Raw genomic sequence first — 19,375 nt, forward strand, 5'->3', positions numbered from 1 at the left:
TCAACGACTGTTTCGGTGTTGCTTCATATTCCCATCTGGACCTGGAAATATTGATTAATTTTGCTTCCAATTTCCACCCCTCTATCACCTTCACATGTTCAATCTCTGACACTTCCCTTCTGTTCCTTGACCACTCTATCTCCATTTCTGGGGATAGACTGTCCACAAATATCCATTACAAATCCACCGACTCCCACAGCTACCTTGACTACAGCTTTTCACACCCCACATCCTGTAAGGACTCCATCCCATTTTCTCAGCTCCTTCGCCTCCTTTTCATCTGTTCCAATGATGCCACTTTCCAAAACGGTGCTGCTGACATGACTTCAATCTTCCTTAATCGTAGTTTCCCACCCACGTTTGTCAACAGGGCTCACAACCATGTCCGACCCATCTCCCGCATCTCTGCTCTCACCCCATCTCCTTCCTCCCAGAACCAGGAAAAGGTTCCAATTGTCCTCACTTTACACCCCACAAGCCTCCACATTCAAAGAATCACCCTCCACCAACTCCAGCATGATACCACCACCAAACACATCTTCCCCTAACTCCTCTCAGGTCAGCATTCCGCAGGGAGCATTCCCTCTGGGATACCCTGATCCACTCGTCTATCATCCCCAACACCTCACCCGCTTCCCACGGCACCTTAGCATGCAATCGCAGTAGGTGTAACCCCTGTCCCATTACCTCCTTCCTGCTCACCATCCAAGGACCTAAACACTCTTTTCAAGTGAGGAGCTGCTTCATGTGCACCTCCTTCAATCTGGTCTATTGCATTCACTGCTCCCAATGCAGTCTACTCTACATTGGAGAGACTAAACGCAGACTGGGTGACCACTTTGTAGAACACCTTCAGTCCATCCGCAAGCAGGATCCACATCTTCCCTGCCATTTCAACTCACCATCCTGCTCTCATGTCCACATATTCATCCTTGGCCTGCTGCAATGTTCCAGTGAAGCCCAGCGAAAACCGGAGGAACCGTGCCTCACCTTCCGATTAGGCATGTTACAGCCTTCCAGATACAACATTGAGTTCAACAACTTCCGAATGTGAACTCTCTCCTCCGTCATCACCTCATTTGAATTTCTATCAATTTATTTTAATTTCTTCCATCTGTTTTTCCCCTCACCATTGTTTCCCCCCTCCCCTCCCCTACGCGCCCCACTTGGGCCATCTGTTCCAGGTTGTCCTTTGACACAATGTTCACCTTTGTTCTGCCATTCACACATTCTGACCTCATTATGTGCCACTATCAGTACCCTTCTTAGCCATTATGTCCACCATTTACATTCCCTTGGTCTTTCTGTCCACGACAACTTTGTCAAACTTCACCTATCACTGGTCCTACATCAAGTCCCACTGCTCTACGCTCCCCCCTTCCCCACCACAACAGTATAAATCTGATCCTATTTCCAGTTCTCTCCAGCTGTGACAAAGAGTCATCCAGCCTCGAAACGTTAGCTCCCTTCTCCACAGATGCTGTCAGACCTGCTGAGAGTGTCCAGTATTTTCTGTTTTTGGTTCAGATTCCAGAAACCGCAGTAATTTGCTTTAATCCTTCCACTCTGATCTTCCTTGAATGGGCTAGAAGATAGCACTTGGATTTTGAGAATTTTTTTTTGTTAATTTTGAACTTTTGAACCAAGTGAGTGCTGAAGTGAGTACCAACAGCTCGAGGTAAATATTTCTGAAGCTTGATTTCTTCCTCTGCTGAAACCAGAGACTAAGGCTTGAGAATGGTCCCATGAGCACCAGGCAGCCATGGTATTTCATCCAAGTGGCCATTCATGTGTAAACTAAGAGACTGAGTGCCAGCAAACTAATTAGCAGTAAGGGTCATCACAATGAAGCCTGATGGTTTGCTTCAATGATAGCACATTCCTGCAGGAGTAATCAAATGATAATTAGGAATGGGAACCCAGACTGATGCTTCCGGTCACTGGAGATGGCCTGTAGTGCCGATACTCTTAGGCCAGCAAAGATCAGCCAACCTAGCAGAAAGCAAGAATCATTTACAGGAGCTACTGGTCTCTGTACCTTAGCTTCACACCTTTGTTAATTGAGTTATTTGGGGCGGTGATCAGATATTAATTTTAATTCTATCCTGTGTTCCTTGACACAGGATAGCATATGCATGATTTGACCTCAGAAAGGGAGGATGTTTCCCTGAAAGGTGAATGCTTAAATATTCATGCCAGAGGGAAACTTTCGGTGTCAGCTATGTGGTGATCAGTGGCACAAGCGGTGGCTCCCGCCAGAGCAATTTGATTTTGGCCCTTTTTGCCTAGTTCATGGGCACTGCTTGGGGGAAAGTTCCTTTAGTTTGATGGGATAGCGTCCCCTCACAAAGATAATGCCCAGTAAGTACAATACAAGGCAGATGTTAGGTAAGCGATAGTCATCAGACTCAGAAGCCCCTCAAGCCTCCATGGGGGGAGACATGGCAGACGCTGCTGCTGCGTCATTGGCCTCCCCGTGGTCAACTGAGACATTGCCAAACTCCTTGACGGAAGAATTTAGGAAGCAGCGGCAGGCAGCCATTGAGAGCTTGGAGAAGGCATTGGCTCCTATTTGGGTCGTCCTAGAGAAGATGGGCCAGTGGATTGAGGAACAAGATGTGGCTATACCGAAGGTGGAGGTGGCGCTCTCAGACCATCATGACCGGAATGCCTCCTTGGGGGCAGAGATGGTGTTGCTGGTTGAAGAGCCTAAACGTTGAATGCCAAGATGATGATCTGGAGAACTGCTCTAGACCTCAAAATTTAAGAATCGTTGGGCTGCCGGAGGGTCTGTAGGCCTCAAACTCGATGGACTATATGTCCAAGATGTTTGGAAAGTTGGTGGGGGGGGGGGGGGGGTGAGGGCTGGCCGACCTCTCCCAAATTAGAATGGGCCCATCGGTCACTGAGGCAGAAGCCCAGATCTGTAAGGTCACCACGGGTGATCATCATCAGGTTCCACAGGTATAAAGACAAGGAGCAGGTCCTGAGGTGGACGAAAGACCATCGAGATTGTAGATGAGAGGGCCACGCCATCAGGATATAACAGGACGTTGGGGCAGAGCTGGCGAGAAGGCGTGTGGCATTCAATAAGGCCAAGGCCGCGCTGTATGAGTAATGTAAGATTTGGTGTGGTGTGCCTGGCTCACCTTCGGTTAACATTCAAGAAGAGAGATTACTACTTTGATGCGCCAGTGGTTGCAAATGAGTTCATCAAGAAGCATGGACTGGGGGTGAACTAAAGTATACAAGAACTAAGAAGTTAAATATTAGGTCCATCGTATCTGTATTTATTGTGAAATTTATGTATCTGAGGGATAAGGCGTTTTCTTTTTTTCCCACATCCATCGGGTCTATTCGCTGATTGACGTATTTGTGGTGGATAGGTCTCGCCTCCCTGGGATGAGGGACGGGGGGGTACTCGACGATTATTATCTCGGATCATGCTCCGCATTTTGTGGACCTGATGGTGGAGCCGTGCCACTCTCAGGTGACCCCCATGGAGATTGAATACGGCGTTGCCCGTGGATAAGAGATTTTGTGAGCGTACCACCATTGGGGAGTATGATGACTTTAACAGGAACTAGTCAGTCTCGCTTTCCACGCTCTGGGAAGCCCTGAAGGCTGTCATTAGGGGGGGAGATAATCTCTTACAAGCCACATAGCGATAAATCTAGAAGGATGCAGAGGCTGGTGGATTCCTTTCTTGAGGTGGACCGTCAGTGCTCGATTGTTCTGACACCTAAGTTGTTGGCGAGCAGAAAGAAATTGCAGACAGAATTTGGGTTCTTGTCAATGGGCAAGGTGGTGAACCAGTTGCAACTCTCGATGGGGACCTTATATGAATATGGGGAGGAGGCCAGTCGTCTGTTAGCGCACCAGCTGTGGGGGCAGGCTGCGTCCCGGTAGAGCAGATCAGGGACATCGGGCAACAGGTTAGTTTCCGTCGCAGAGAAGGGTAATGAGCATTTGAGGCCTTCTACCGTAAACTCTATAAGTCAGAGCTCCCAGATGAGAGATAATCAATGATGCAGTTTTTGGATGGGTTGACCTTCCCGGAAGTGGAGCAGGAGAGAAGTCAGAAGTTGGAGGCATTGATAGGGCCAGAGGAGGTCATGAGCTGTATGAGGTTAATGCAGGTGGGCAAGGCACCAGGTCCAGATGGATTCCCTATCGACTTTTACCAACAGTTTGCTGGTAAGTTGGTCCCACTTCTGCTGGATAGGTTTAATGATTCCGTGTCCGGGGGCGGGGGGGGGGGGGGGGGGGGGGGGTTGTTGCCAGGCATCAGTTTCCTTGATCTTGAAGAAGGACAAGGATCCCACGGAATGTATGCAGCTACCTATTTTGGCGCTAAGTTGTTGGCTAAGGTTTAGGCGATGCGTTTGGAGCCCTGCCTCCTTGTGGTGATTTCGGAAGAGCAAACTGGTTTTGTTGTCGGCCAACTTTAAGAGATTGTTAATTATTGTGTTGTCGCCCTCCTTAGGGCCCAAGCCAGAGTTGATTATTCTGATGAGAAAGGGTTTGATAGAGTTGAATGGGGTATCTCGGAAATCCTTGGACGGATTTGGCTTTGGGCCAAAATTTATATCATGGATTAGGCTTTTGTAAAGGACTTCCACTGCGAGTATACATAGCACTGCTCTGAGCTCAGGTTATTTTCAACTGAATATGGGTTCAAGGCAGGGGTGTCCATTGTCCCAGCTTTTGTTTGCCTTAGCAAATGAGCCGCTGGCCATTGCATTGAGGTGGTCCACTAGATGGAGGGGGATAGAGCCTGGTGGGTGGGAGCACAGAGTGTCCTTATATGCGGATGATTTTCTATGTGGGTATTCAACTGGAGCAGTGCCCATTGGTGGCAATTTTTGGAGTATCGGACCCGCCGGTGCTGAAGAGGGGGACGAAGGCAGATGTCCTAGCCTTCGCCTTGTTAATAGCCCGGAGGCGAGTTCTGCTTCGGTGGAGGTCCTTGGTGCCGCCCAGGGTTTCAACCTGACTGCTGAATCTAATGGAATTTTTGTAGGAGAAAATCAAGTATACTATGAGGTGGTCGGTGGAAGGGTTCTACTCGAGGTGGCAGCCTCTTATCTCCCTTTTCATGGAACTGGTTACCATCAGCTGGGAGGGCATTTTTTTTAAGGTTTTGCTTTCTTTATGGACAGTTGCGGGGATGGGGAGGGTGAACTGGGGTTTGGTGTCCCAATCTTTCAAAAACCAAAGTTGATTGTAACGTCATGGGACCCGTCCCTTAAACAGAGAGTCTAAAAATATGGCCGGGAAGCCGCCCTTGGGGCCGACAACTTCCACCCCATTTTTCACGCCCACTGCACCATTTTGCAAAAAGGAGAGAATTCTGCCCCCAGTGTCAAATGAAAAATGAACAACAGTTTGGGTTGGAAAGAACTTTACATTTGGACATCATTCAGATTGCTGAAACTCTGCATAAAACAGACAACCCACAGACCTACCTATTTCTCCAGCCTGCATTCTAACCAGCTAGGCTCAATTCATTACATGGTTTGAGTCCGCAATTGAGTACTTAAATGAGGAAATTTGCATGTACGTCAGTGCCTGTAGTGTAAGAGTGTTGTACTAGTTTGTAATTCTAATATAATTTTGATTCAACACTATCCTTCCTTTAATCCACCATTTTTTGCTCCATTTTCATGCCGGTTTGACTCACTTGACTAGACAGCTGGTTTGTGGTGCATCGCAAGGACAGCAGCGTGGGTTTGATTCCCATATCGACCCCGCCTTCTCAACCTCGCCCCTCGCCTGAAGCGTGGTGATCCTCAGGTTAAATCAGCACCAATCAGCTCTCCTCCTCAAAGGGCAAAGCAGACTATGACGACTTTAACTTTACTTCATGATTATTACATGCCTGCTCATTTTTAACCTGATTAGTTCATCCACTAATGTAAACCACACAGAAATTTAGCCTTTGGGCTGCAAACGTGTTTCTTGAATAAAATTCCATTGTTATAACAATTGAACGTTCAAGGATATATATAAGTTCTCCTGCTTAAACCTGTGTAATTATAAGAGCCAGACAACAACCCTTGAAATTAGATGCAAACAAATTCTCAAAAGCACTCAATTTGTCTCTGAGCTGTGCGAGACTGGAAAAGTTAAGTCCAATTCAAACAGAGCTCTGTTAAGTGCAACTCCACCAGGAAGTCATTTTATTATGGGAAAAAAAACATATCTCCATATTCCAATACCGTTTCATCCAAAATTAAGCGATTGGTGGCATCCAGTTGGATAACATGTACTTTTATTTTATCAAAAGTAACGATAGGCGAGGAGAAGTCAAGAGGTTTTAATGTAAAAATGCACAGCATGAGAGCAGAACAGAATGCAGCTATCTAATTGGACATTCTCATTAAGCAACCTCATGCTGGCCATCAGTGCTTTCACCACGGAAACAAATAAAGCAGACATGAGGTGCGGGTAATCTCAATGTATCTAGCCCTACAGCCTACACAGTTGAAAATCAATTCAGCACCTAATCCCCAAACTCATTTAGATAGCTGCACCAAAATGCAATTATTATTAAATGAACAGGATTTCACAATCCCCAAACATTTCCGAATCAAATTAATTGCAAGCAATGTGATAAGTATAAGCAATTTTCACCTTGCTTGGCTTCAAATGATAATTGTGATTATTTTTGCGAGCACCATCCCAGGCTACAATCCCCAAACTCATTGATTTACTTATTTTCAAATGTGATTTTTATTTAATTCTATAATACTTCATTCATAGCATGATAGAGACGATAAGCCAAGCCTGATTGAACTTCACCATCATATGCTAATCATGTGTTGTGTGTGGATTTGGTCTATATAGGTTGCTGTATATCCAAAGTTCAGCCGGTAGTGAATCCACCATAAATCCGACTGAAGTTTCCCGGCAATAACCAGTCAATTCTCAAAGTTACATTTTGACTGAATGTGCACAATATTCCAAGAGCGTACCAAGGTTTTGTGGCAGCACTGCTTTTAAATCAATGAGCATAAATTTTCTCTCAAAACATTACTAAAAAAAATTTTTTAAATCAATTTCTGGTTTTCACATGTAACCACCTTCTTTATAAATGAAAATTTGTACACAATCTTCCAAAAAAAAAGATACTGACGTAAATATTAACATGGACCATTTGACACGGAGAAAAAACTAGTCTTACCTTCTCATCTGGGTCACTTTCACTGTCACACTGAAACAAAAGGGAGAAAAGGCATTAGGAGAAATTGATAAACAGTTGGAACATTTATTCAATGAAAGTTAACAAACATTATGGTGTTTTCTTTCTTTCAAGGTTCAGCTGGAAGGCTGCAACTTGGCAGGAGAAACAACTAACTCTGGTTAGCTACAAATATACCATCTCCCCCCCCCCCCCCCCCCCCCCCGGCCAAATATACCATTATTAATGTTCACCAATCAGAAGTAAGTAGAAATCACACATTCCCAATGTGTCAACAGAGCACATCATAGAGCTGCCACAAGGTAATGAATTTCAGCAGAATTTTGGGCAAGGTGGGCCATAACTTCATCAGTTGTTTCTTTGTCCTGAATTGGGGATTTTAGGTGTGAATCTGCTGAAGGTTAAGCACTTTCTCTTTCACAAAACAAATTAAAACCAAAGACGTGTAATCAAGCACACTTGACATAATTGATAGGTTAATGAAAAATAACGAGATATGTTCATTGCAATCATGGAATCTGATCCAAGGCAGAGAATACTGCACACTGACTGTTTCTTTTGAACCGAGAGCGAATTCATGTTTGCAGCATGGAAACAGACCCTTTGGCCCAGCTTGTCCATGCTGCCCAGTTTCTATCACTAAACTAGTGCCACTTGCCCGCATTTGGCTCATATCCCTCTATATCCACCCTGCCCATGTAACTGTCTAACTGTTCTATAAAGGAAAAAATTGTACCCGCCTCCACCACTGTCTCTGGCAGCTCATTCTTAAAGAATGGTCTAAAAGAAATCCATCCTTCGACCCCACTTCAATATTTGCAAGAATTCTCCAGCTTCTGTGAGTAAACTGAGAAACTCCCTTAAAATCTGAGCCACTCAGAACAGAATAATTTCACAGGGCTAAATAAAGTGGCTCTTGTCAATATTCAATAAAGGGAAGAATGGGGGGTTGGGTGGATGGGACGCTTGAGGGAGGAGGAAAGGGAGAGGGAATACTCGATCCTACTCGCAGTCCACAATAGAGTCGGGAGAAAATCTCCACAACTTTGGCGTAGCTGCTAACTCTTCCTTGGTGTTGAAACACGGAACATAAAAGTAAGGTTTCCAACCTCCACAATACGTCATTTGAGTGGTCAGTTTGATCCACCGGCAATTGCCAAACAGTGGAAACGCATTAATATTAGGCAGTTGAAGGATAAATAATGTAGAAATAATTATCACCAAACTGAAAATGGTGCAATATAAAAATGTATTTTATTGTACAAAATTTGCATCTTGAAACTCCAATTTGTTTGAGAATAGCAGCCCTTGGTGGTGCTCTGAAAAGATTCCACTATTGGTAGTTCTCACTGGCTGAAATGAAATGAAATAGACAAATGTGGAATATAGAGCCAAAAAACCTCACTTTAGAGAAATATCAATTCTTCTTTGGCTTTGTATTTGTACTGCGGAAGTAGAGTAACCTGTGGCTACATTACAGAAAACATGGTCACGGCATCATAAAACCTGTATGATGTATTGGCTTCTTTCCTCTGACAGAAATGAATCGTTTGTAAAGGTTAGTTTTGAATACAAAGTGAGAATTTAGATTCAGCTCAGCTTGTGCACTGTGGCCTGGGCGTGGAATGATTAGCTGCTGTAATAAATTATCATTTTCAAGTAAACATTGCAGATGTAAATTATTGGAGCAAATGAAGGGTCTTTCCCCATGAGCAGCGAGGTCTGCGAATAGGGAAGGCCAGTGGCACATTTATGAGGCAAGTCCAATTGACTTTTTAATTAAGTTGTTTATTGAGTTAATGGAGATATACACAACACAAGGTGTGTTATGGATTGTTGATTAACAGACACTATACATCTAAAGACACCACATGGTAATGTCATCAAAAGTCACCTGTCTGTGCTCATCATCGTGGGTATTGGATGTGGACATCATGGGTCTGGATTTACAGACAAAGCTAAACACAAGGCTATTGGTCAGTTCTATCCTTTATTGAACATTATACTAACTATGTACAATACAGGCTCAGCATGGGACTCTCAATAGAACTATCTCTCTCCATGCTCTGTTGCCATCTGATCTGACATCACTGATTATGTAAATTATATAGAAACATACTTAACCATAAACGTTTATACCAAAATGCAATTACCACAGAAATTACACAAAATATTAGGATATACTGATGTGCCACATGTCAATAACCCATGGTATTCATACCATCCTGTGAAGGAATCCAGCGATAAATTCAAAGTTTGTAGATTAAAAAGTGATTTGTCTGTGAAGTAGAGATTAAAAATTAAAAGCAGAGTTCATCTGCTGGACAAAGGTTTGGAAATTTACAAACTTATGTGAACATAATTGTGTGGTCAAGGGCAACTACTTCATGTAGCATAGACAATGGTATTTCCTCTAACATTGCGGTCTCCAAATAGCTGATTGCAATCGACAGATCAATTCCAGAGTCTCGAAAAATCAATTCTCATCATACAAACCAATCATTTTATTGCCTGCCAGAAATCTGTGAGACTCTGGCAATGAGATTTTGTTGTATAGGCTTCAGCCTGTAACTATTTCTGTATGCATAATGTTTGTCATTTAGTGTTTTAAACAAGTCTGTGGTGATTGCCCTGAAGAAAATTAAGACTTCAATCTGAATAGTACACGCATTTTGTATATGTTACCAATATTTTGTTGAACTGTTAAAGTTTTGGTCATTTGTTCATGTTTATGAAGTTTCCTGTTGTATTGCTTGCAAGTGGCACAGAACTAAGGCAAATGTTTTTTTGTAGTTGTTTGGAGTGAAGACATAATGACGAGCAAGGAGTCATGGATGTCCAAGAGGGCAAAAACCTACCATTTCCACCAAGACTGGAAAATATTTTTTTTTTAAATGAATGTCAAAGAACATAGAACATTACAGCGCCGTACAGGCCCTTTGGCCTTCGATGTTGCGCCGACCTGTGAAACCACTCTAAAGACCATCTACACTATTCCCTTATCGTCCATATGTCTATCCAATGACCATTTGAATGCCCTTAGTGTTGACAAGTCCACTACTGTTGCAGGCAGGGCATTCCACGCCCTTACTAATCTCGGAGTAAAGAACCTACCTCTGACATCTGTCTTATATCTATCTCCCCTCAATTTAAAGCTATGTCCCCTCGTGCTAGACATCACAATCCGAGGAAAAAGGTTCTCACTGTCCACCCTATCCAATCCTCTGATCATCTTGTATGCCTCAATTAAGTCACCTCTTAACCTTCTTCTCTCTAACGAAAACAGCCTCAAGTCCCTCAGCCTTTCCTCATAAGATCTTCCCTCCATACCAGGCAACATTCTGGTAAATCTCCTCTGCACCCTTTCCAATGCTTCCACATCCTTCCGAGAATGCGGCGACCAGAATTGCATGCAATACTCCAAATGCGGCCGCACCAGAGTTTTGTACAGCTGCAGCATGACCTCATGGCTCCGAAACTCAATCCCTCTACCAATAAAAGCTAACACACCATACGCCTTCTTAACAACCCTCTCAACCTGGGTGGCAACTTTCAGGCATCTATGTACATGGACACCGAGATCTCTCTGCTCATCCACACTGCCAAGAATCTTACCATTAGCCCAGTACTCTGTCTTCCTGTTATTCCTTCCAAAATGAATCACCTCACACTTTTATGCATTAAACTCCATTTGCCACCTCTCAGCCCAGCGTTGCAGCTTATCTATGTCCCTCTGCAACTTGTAACATCCTTCCGCACTGTCCACAACTCCACCAACTTTAGTGTCATCTGCAAATTTACTCACCCATCCTTCTACGCCCTCCTCCAGGTCATTTATAAAAATGACAAACAGCAGTGGCCCCAAAACAGATCCTTGTGGTACACCACTAGTAACTGGATTCCAGTCTGAACATTTCCCATCAACCACCACCCTATGTCTTCTTCCAGCTAGCCAATTTCTGATCCAAACTGCTTAATCACCCTGAATCCCATGCCTCCGTATTTTCTGCAGTAGCCTACCGTGGGGAACCTTATCAAACACTTTACTGAAATCCATATACACCACATCAACTGCTTTACCCTCATCCACCTGTTTGGTCACCTTCTCAAAGAACTCAATAAGGTTTGTGAGGCACGACCTACCCTTCACAAAACCGTGTTGACAATCTCTAATCAAATTATTCCTTTCCAGATGATTATACATCCTATCTCTTATAAACCTTTCCAAGATTTTGCCCACAACAGAAGTAAGGCTCACTGGTCTATAGTTACCGGGGTTGTCTCTACTCCCCTTCTTGAACAAGGGGACAACATTTGCTATCCTCCAGTCTTCTGGCATTATTCCTGTAGACAAAGATGACTTAAAGATCAAAGCCAAAGGCTCAGCAATCTCCTCCCTAGCTTCCCAGAGAATCCTAGGATAAATCCCATCCGGCCCAGGGGACTTATCTATTTTCACACTTTCCAGAATTGCTAACACCTCCTCCTTATGAACCTCAAGCCTTTCTAGTCTAGTAGCCTGAATCTCAGTATTCTCCTCGACAACATTGTCTTTTTCCTGTGTGAATACTGACGAAAAATTAATCATTTAGCACCTCTCCTATCTCCTTGGACTCCAAGCACAACTTCCCACTAGTGTCCTTGACTGGTCCTACTCTTACCCTAGTCATTCGTTTATTCCTGACATATCTAGAGAAAGCTTTAGGGTTATCCTTGATCCTACCTGCCAAAGACTTCTCATGTCCCCTCCTGGCTCTTCTTAGCTCTCTTTTTAGGTCCTTCCTAGCTAACTTGTAACTCTTGAGCACCCTAACTGAACCTTCATGTCTCATCTTTACATAAGCCTCCTTCTTCCTCTTGACAAGTGTTTTGACTGCTTTAGTAAACCACGGTTCCCTTGCTCGACCACTTCCTCCCTGCCTGACAGGTACATACTTATCAAGGACACGCAGTAGCTGTTCCTTGAACAAGCTCCACATTTCCAATGTGCCCATCCCCTGCAGTTTTCCTCTCCATCCGATGCATCCTAAGTCTTGCCTCATCGCATCATAATTGCCTTTCCCCCAGCTATAACTCTTGCCCTGCGGTATATACCTGTCCCTTTCCATCACTAAAGTAAATGTAATCGAATTGTGGTCACTATCACCAAAGTGCTCACCTACCTCCAAATCTAACACCTGTCCTGGTTCATTACCCAGCGCCAAATCCAATATGGCCTCGCCTCTCGTTGGCCTATCTACATACTGTGTCAGGAAACCCTCCTGCACACATTGGACAAAACCATTTGTCTCATCAGAGTATCGCTTTGAGTAAAAGTGGTAATTTGGAATGGAATCACAAGACAATGCATGCAAAATTTCAAGAATATTTCAGTGGGCAGCACGGTAGCACAAGTGGATAGCACGGTGGCTTCACAGCTCCAGGGTCCCAGGTTCAATTCCCCGCTGGGTCACTGTGTGGAGTCTGCACGCTCTCCCCGTGTCAGCGTGGGTTTCCTCCGTTTCCTCCCACAGTCCCAAGACTGGTTGGGTGGATTGGCCATGATAAATTACCCCTGACTGGGTTACTGGGATAGGGCGGAAGTGAGGGCTTAAGTGCAAACACGATGGGCCGAATGGCCTCCTTCTGCACTGTATGTTCTATGTACTTTCTTAAACAGCGTGATTCGGACTAAGACAGTTGGGGAGTTAAAGGGAAGTTTAAAAACTCAACAGTCACTCTTTTCAAAACCTGTGGCTAAAAGCAAGGCTAGCAAAGTGGCATTTATTTGCATTAGCTATCTGCTGGTGAAACATTAAGAAACCATTCACCGATGGCCAAGTTATCAAGGAGGCTATGATGGCTGCTGCTGACACTTTGTTCAAAGACTTTGAAAACAAAGATGAAATTATGACAGCCATCAAGAGCATGCAGCTTGGCGCTTTAACAGGAGCCAAAAGGGTGGAGTTGTTGTCCGAGGACATGTCTCAGCAAATATACCAAGACTTATCAGGCTGTGAACGTTTCTGATTGTTTTCCTTCGCAGGGCATTCAAAGACTCAACAACAAAGGAGGACTTCCTCACTCTTTTGCCATTCAAAGAAAGGACAAGAGGCAAGGATGTCTACAATTGAAAGGTATGTGACCGAGAAAAACATTCCGATCAAGAAACTGGTTTCAATCACAACCTATGGTGCACCGTCAATGCTGGATGTCAATGCAAACTTTGTTTCACTTTGCAGAAAGCACCCTGAATTCCCCGCCTTTGTCAATTACCACGGTGTTATCCATCATCAAGTGCTGGCGAGCAGGGTATTGACTTTACTCACGTGATGACAGTTGTTGTCAAGATGGTCAACACAATTCATGCCAGAGCTCTGCAACATTGTTTGTTCAAATCGTTACTTGATGAGCTGGATGCCATCTATGGTGAGCAAATGCTTCATGCAGATATGAGGTGGTTAAGTCGAGGAAACGTCCTCCTGAGATTTTTAGATCTGCTCGCAGAAATGCGGTGTACAGCAAGCAGACAGAAAATGTGTGGATGCGAGACTTGCCGTTTCTTACGGACATCAGTGCAAAATTGAACGAGCTGAATCGCGAACTGAAAGCATGACCTGTCACACATAATCAGTGCAGAGAATGCGTTCATGTTAAAACTGGGCCTGTGATCCTCTCAATTAAAGAATAAAATTACTGAGCACTTCCCAAATCTGGAGAAAGTCCAAAAACAGGTCAACAAAAAGACTTCCATCCAAATACATTCTGTGACCACCTGAGCAAATTGGAAAAGGAATTCACGGACGATTTCAAGAGGAAGACACAATGGAACAAATCACTATATTTGTCTCAAATCTTTTTCTTCAAGTGGACATTGGAGAACTGACAGCACAATTACAGGAGGTGTTTGAACAAAGTAGTGGACTTGACATGGAGATCATCACCATGCAAAATGACATAGAGCTGAATGCTAGGTCAAGGGATAAAGCCTTTTAGGGGCTTGTAAACAGAGAGAAGTTCCCTTCCCTGACATCCTGCGTACTCAAGGTGAAAACCTACTTTGGTTCCAAATACCTCTGTGAGATGGCTTTTTCCCAGATGAAAATCATCAAGTCCAAGTATCGCACTCATCTCACAGATGCCAATTTGGTGGACTGTATGAGACTGGCCTTCTCAAACTATCACCCAGACTTCACAGCACTCACAGATAGTGTGTAAGCACAGGTGTCACACAAAGAATAGGTGAGTGTTATGCAGAGCATACACGTTTTTTTTTTAAGTAAAGTCAAATTTTTAAGAGTAGATTTGCATTTATATTCTAAAAGTGACCCTGTACTTAAAAAGGTTGGAGACCACTGCTCTAGCTCTGGGCAGTTCCTGAAAAAACAGGGCTAGCTTCAACATAACCTTAGCAAAGCTTTAATAAATTGTAATCTAACAATGGAAAGACTTAAGGGTGACCCTAAATAACTTGTCAACTGAGTCCTGTAAACTGGGTGCAGTGACCATTAGCTACAACTATCAGTATCATGTTTGCTTGAAGGATGTTGATTAAAATGAAGGGTGTTGACTAAAAGAAAGGATGTTCATGAAAACAAAGAATGTTGTCCAGCACAAGTGCTCAACATGCTGCCTGCTGGTTCAGTTATTTTAAAAAAGATTTAGAGTACCCAATTCATTTTTTCCAATTAAGGAGCAATCTAGCGTGGCCAATCCACCACCCTGCACATTTTTGGGTTGTAGGGGTGAAACCCACGCAAACACAGGGAGAATGTGCAAACTCCACACACAGTGACCCAGAGCCGGGATCGAACCTGGGACTTCAGTGCCGTGAGGCAGAAGTTCTAACCATTGCGCCACCATGCTGCCCCTGGTTCAGATTATGATGTAAAGGAACCACATGTAGGACTTTTAGCTTTGTTGGATTCACTCAAGCATCTCTCATGTAAAGACATAGCTGCTGTAGTGTAGTTATGATAGTTCTAACTACTTTAAATATTCACTGATTTCTTATATACCTCTCCAACATTAATAAGACTTGGATTCTCTCTTCGAACCAGATTGTCCTTTCTTCTTCTGGATTGATCAATTTTGTGATTATCGTCAAAAATGAATTGCATGTTTGATTCTTTAATGTACTTTTATATAATTTAGAAAATATATTAGCCAAATTCTTGTCCGTTGGGATTCTCTTTTCCCGCTGGCAGTGCACCCATATCCATAGGTTTCCCGGCAGCGTGGGGTGGCTTCAATTAGGAATCCCATTGACAAGCGGTGGGAGTAGAGAATTCCGCCACCAGTGAATGCCGCGCCACCAAGAAACACAGGACTGGGGGACTGGAGAATCTCGCCCATTGTCTCATGTAGTCTTCTGTATCCAAACTCAAAAACCCATCTTCTTACACTCTTCAGTGTAGAGGTATATTATTCGGGTTCTTCCAATCTAGCTAATACTTGTCAATGGCTCCTTTACTTTGGGGAGTGTTAGATCATTTAAGTGTCTGTGAGGCCTCTCTGTCTCAACCTGAAGTGAGAACGATCACCTGAGGAGTGCATCTGATCTGGAATCGTCCCAAACAAGGGGTTAGGATTATAATCCATTTCAATCCATTACCTTTCCTTCGATTCAGCTGGAAAATGCAAGGAGTGTTTGGAGGCTCATACATCAGTGCTCCCATTCCAATAATGAAAATTAGAGGGTATACCATGTTAAGTAATGGGTTAAGAGACATTCCAATTAGTTGTCTCATTTATGTTAAGTATCCAATAATTGACACTGATATGTAAAGGGGCTTCAGGGGGCCTTTGTGTCAGGTGATGTGAAGATAGAGTTCTGTGCAGAGTCTGTTAAAGTGAAATAAAGGCAATTGTAAAAAGGAGCAGTACCTTTGACTCTTTATACAATTGCAGCTAAACGCCTAACATACCAAGGGAAATAATCAATTTCCCTCAAAATCCTTGTGTCAGTGTACAATTATTTTTGGATGTAATGATTTTCCATAGGCAATCAATTAGGTAGAATCTAACTGGGCATGGATGCAAATTAATGAGCATGCAGCTGGAATATTCCATTTTTTTTAAAGGCCATATATTGAGAACATCTAACTATAAATACAGCACAAAGGTAGAATTATGTGAGTAAGATCTCAATTATGTTGTGCAGATTTCACTTGCTGTACCAAAGCAAATAATTACTTTTTTAGTACTAGAGAATTGCTGTTTTGTCCCAATGGGCCTGACATTCCTTGGGGTGGCAATCAATGTTGAATTGCCACTCCAGTCCCAGTTTTTCATCTAAAATCCTGTCTCACACGATCTTCTGACTCAGGCCGGAATTGTGCAGCATGTCCCCTTGGCTGATTGTTGAGAGCAGCTCTGTCAAATGGAAGGACGCCATATCCCCTTTTATGTAGCACCAATAGATGTGTTTAAAGTCCAGTGATGTTTGAAGGTCATTATTGACAGGCCAGGGAAAGGGTTTTAAGATTTGGGGGGGGGGGTTGGCGGTTGGGACCTCATGGGAGAGGCGAAAGGCCTTGTGGTGGGGTTTTGGATGTCGGACCTCGTTTGGGGCGGGGGTGTGGGCGGTGGGTGGGGGAGTTTCAGACTTCATTGGGGAGGGGGGAGGGGGTAGGTGAGGATTGAGCCTCAGGGGGATGGTGCTGTGCCAGTTGGGAAAAGATTGAAACAACAACTCTCCAAGATTGAAAGGGATTGTAAATGGTGGCAAAGAAGTGAGCCTATTGCAAAGGAATCTGGATGGTTGAGAAATCTGCAAAAAATGGGGAGATAGTACTTAATGCAAAGGAGTTCAAAAGTCAAGGAACCAAGGAAGGAGAATGACAAAATTGGAATACCGGGTAGTAAGTGTTGTTAGGCTACAGCACTGGAAAGAGGTTTGTAGATTGTAGCAGAAAACACTTTTAAGCTGTCACCGCAATGTGCAGCAGCGATAAAAAAAGGATACTCTTAGGATACATTACTCACATATAGAACACATGTCCAGGCGTTTCTGATGATCCATCATGGTTTACCTTCGCGATTTCATTAGGAGGCAAAGTATCTTCTTCTCTTGTCTCTACAAGGAGTTAATTTTGCTAATGATTGGAGAAGATGGTACATACTGTTGTGCCATTTAACAGCAAGGGTGTGTGTGCAGTGGGCCTCATGGTCTTTGTTTAGCTTGCTTTTCACTTGACTGATCAAGCAAAGAGGATTTCAAAGACTTTCTGACAAAACTTGCAAGAAAACCATAAATATATTAATATTCCCAAAATTAATGGACTCATAAAAATATTGCATTTATGGTAATTACTTAAGATTTAATTAAACACTAAAATGTGTCATTAAGTATATATTTTTTAAAAGGCTGTTATTGTATTGATTTGGTGAAGTTTATTGCTGACCCCAACTCAAGCCAAATAGTTCAGTAGTTAGTCCATTCATAAAATGGAGACAAAAGTGTTTTGTTATGAATGCAGGCTAGCTGCTGACCTGACCCTCCTGTGTCCCTCCAATTTGTATTATCTGCACAGCACCACAGAGGACATATTCACGTCTTTTAGATGTTCTGATGTTTATTCAAGTATCATTTATTTTGAGAAATTGGCTATCATTGACCACTGGGAATAGTCAAACATTTGGTGGCATTTAAAATTAATCGCATTTTTTAAAAAAAATAAAGCGACCGGCAAAGCATTTCGTATTGGTTAAACATTTTTCTTTGGTCAATTTTCTCTGCCATCCTCCCTTGCTCTGTATTCACAAAGGTGCTGGTTCCTTGGGTCTGTGGATCCCAATGGGCATCTCACTCAAGTAGCCAACCCTCCAGAGTGTGGTCCGTTTCTTTGACTGTGATGGACAGTCCTGACCAATCCTGTCCTCTCCTGACATCCCCACGCATGGGGCTCAATTTTACGGCTCGGTTGTGGAGGGGGATGGGGGGAGTTCAGCGAGCCATTCAAATAGCCATTGACTTTGGTGGCACTGGAATATTTTGCCAGTTGGAGGGCTGTAAAGTTTCGCCCATGCCCTGTCAGCATGAACAGCTTGCTGAATAGTGATGGGAGGTGGGGCGGGGATTGGATGATTTTCCCCCTCCCTAATCAAGACACACTATGGTCAATTGGAACGTGTTGTCCACAGACAATTCAGCACAGGCTAGAAGATGAACTCAGAATTTGTTAAATGTGCAACGTTAACATTTAAAAAAACAATAAAAAGCATGATGAAAAAGCAGCCATTATATTTTTGATTTTATGTGATGATTGAAAGATAATCTGGTTATTAGCCTGCAGTAAAACTGACCAATGTGAGATATGTGACCAAGAATCTACATGTAACCCAATCGATTAACAGACCGAAAATGCTATGAAGTGACAAATGATTCGAGTTTTTGACATTTATTGTCTGTCATTCAATCGTAGTCATTGTATATAAGAACATAAGAACTAGGAGCAGGGGTAGCCATCTGGCCCTTCAAGCCTGCACGCCATTCAATGAGATCATGGCTGATCTTTTGTGGACTCAGCTCCACTTTCCCGCCCCAACACCATATCCCTTTATTCCTTTATTCTTCAAAAAATTATCCATCTTTATCTTGAAAACATTTAATGAAGGAGCCTCAACTGCTTCACTGGGCAGGGAATTCCTGTAACTGTACAGTATCTGTAACTTGTCCTCTTGATGGGCGGCATGGTGGCATAATGGTTGGCATTGCTGCCTCACGGCCCCGGGTTCGATCCTGGCCCCGGGTCACTGTCCGTCAGGAGTTTGCACATTTTCCCCATGTCTTGCGTGGGTCTCACCCCCACAACCCAAAAAATGTGCAGGGTTGGTTGTTTTGGGCTGGTGGATTGGTCATGCTAAATTGCCCCTTAATTGGCAAAATTTAAAAAACACTTGTCCTCTTGCAAATTCCAAGCCCACCAGACTGCCTTCACATTGCAAAGCCGAATTTTTATGATTGGTTCAAAGCCTGCAAACAGCTTCATTTCCAGAATTATGCATCCAGCCAATAAGCAAGCTCTGTTCGTGGCCGTTATGTAAGCAGGCTGTGAACCAGACATATGCTTTCCTTGCAGCCAACAGAAGATTGACAGGCTGCGAGCTGGCCACCATCTTCATACTCGGCTCCCACAAAGCTTCTGCTGCTTTGGAGAGGTTGTAGGCTCAGAGGTACCAGCTCATTTC

The 19,375-nt window shown here is 43.5% G+C and overlaps 1 protein-coding gene across 9 annotated transcripts in view; it reads right to left on the reverse strand.

The window, feature by feature from the left end:
• Positions 1 to 19,375, reverse strand: part of auts2a (activator of transcription and developmental regulator AUTS2 a) — a 1,550,343-nt gene that overhangs the window by 485,228 nt on the left and 1,045,740 nt on the right. For all 9 annotated transcript variants that reach the window (XM_072469456.1, XM_072469459.1, XM_072469461.1 and 6 more), the window contains one exon: positions 7,187 to 7,216. In XM_072469456.1, coding sequence (XP_072325557.1) covers positions 7,187 to 7,216 — 30 coding nt within the window. The remainder of the gene's footprint in view (positions 1 to 7,186; positions 7,217 to 19,375) is intronic.

This window comes from Scyliorhinus torazame, chromosome 12, assembly GCF_047496885.1.
Source record: "Scyliorhinus torazame isolate Kashiwa2021f chromosome 12, sScyTor2.1, whole genome shotgun sequence".
NCBI classification, from domain to species: Eukaryota; Metazoa; Chordata; class Chondrichthyes; order Carcharhiniformes; family Scyliorhinidae; genus Scyliorhinus; species Scyliorhinus torazame.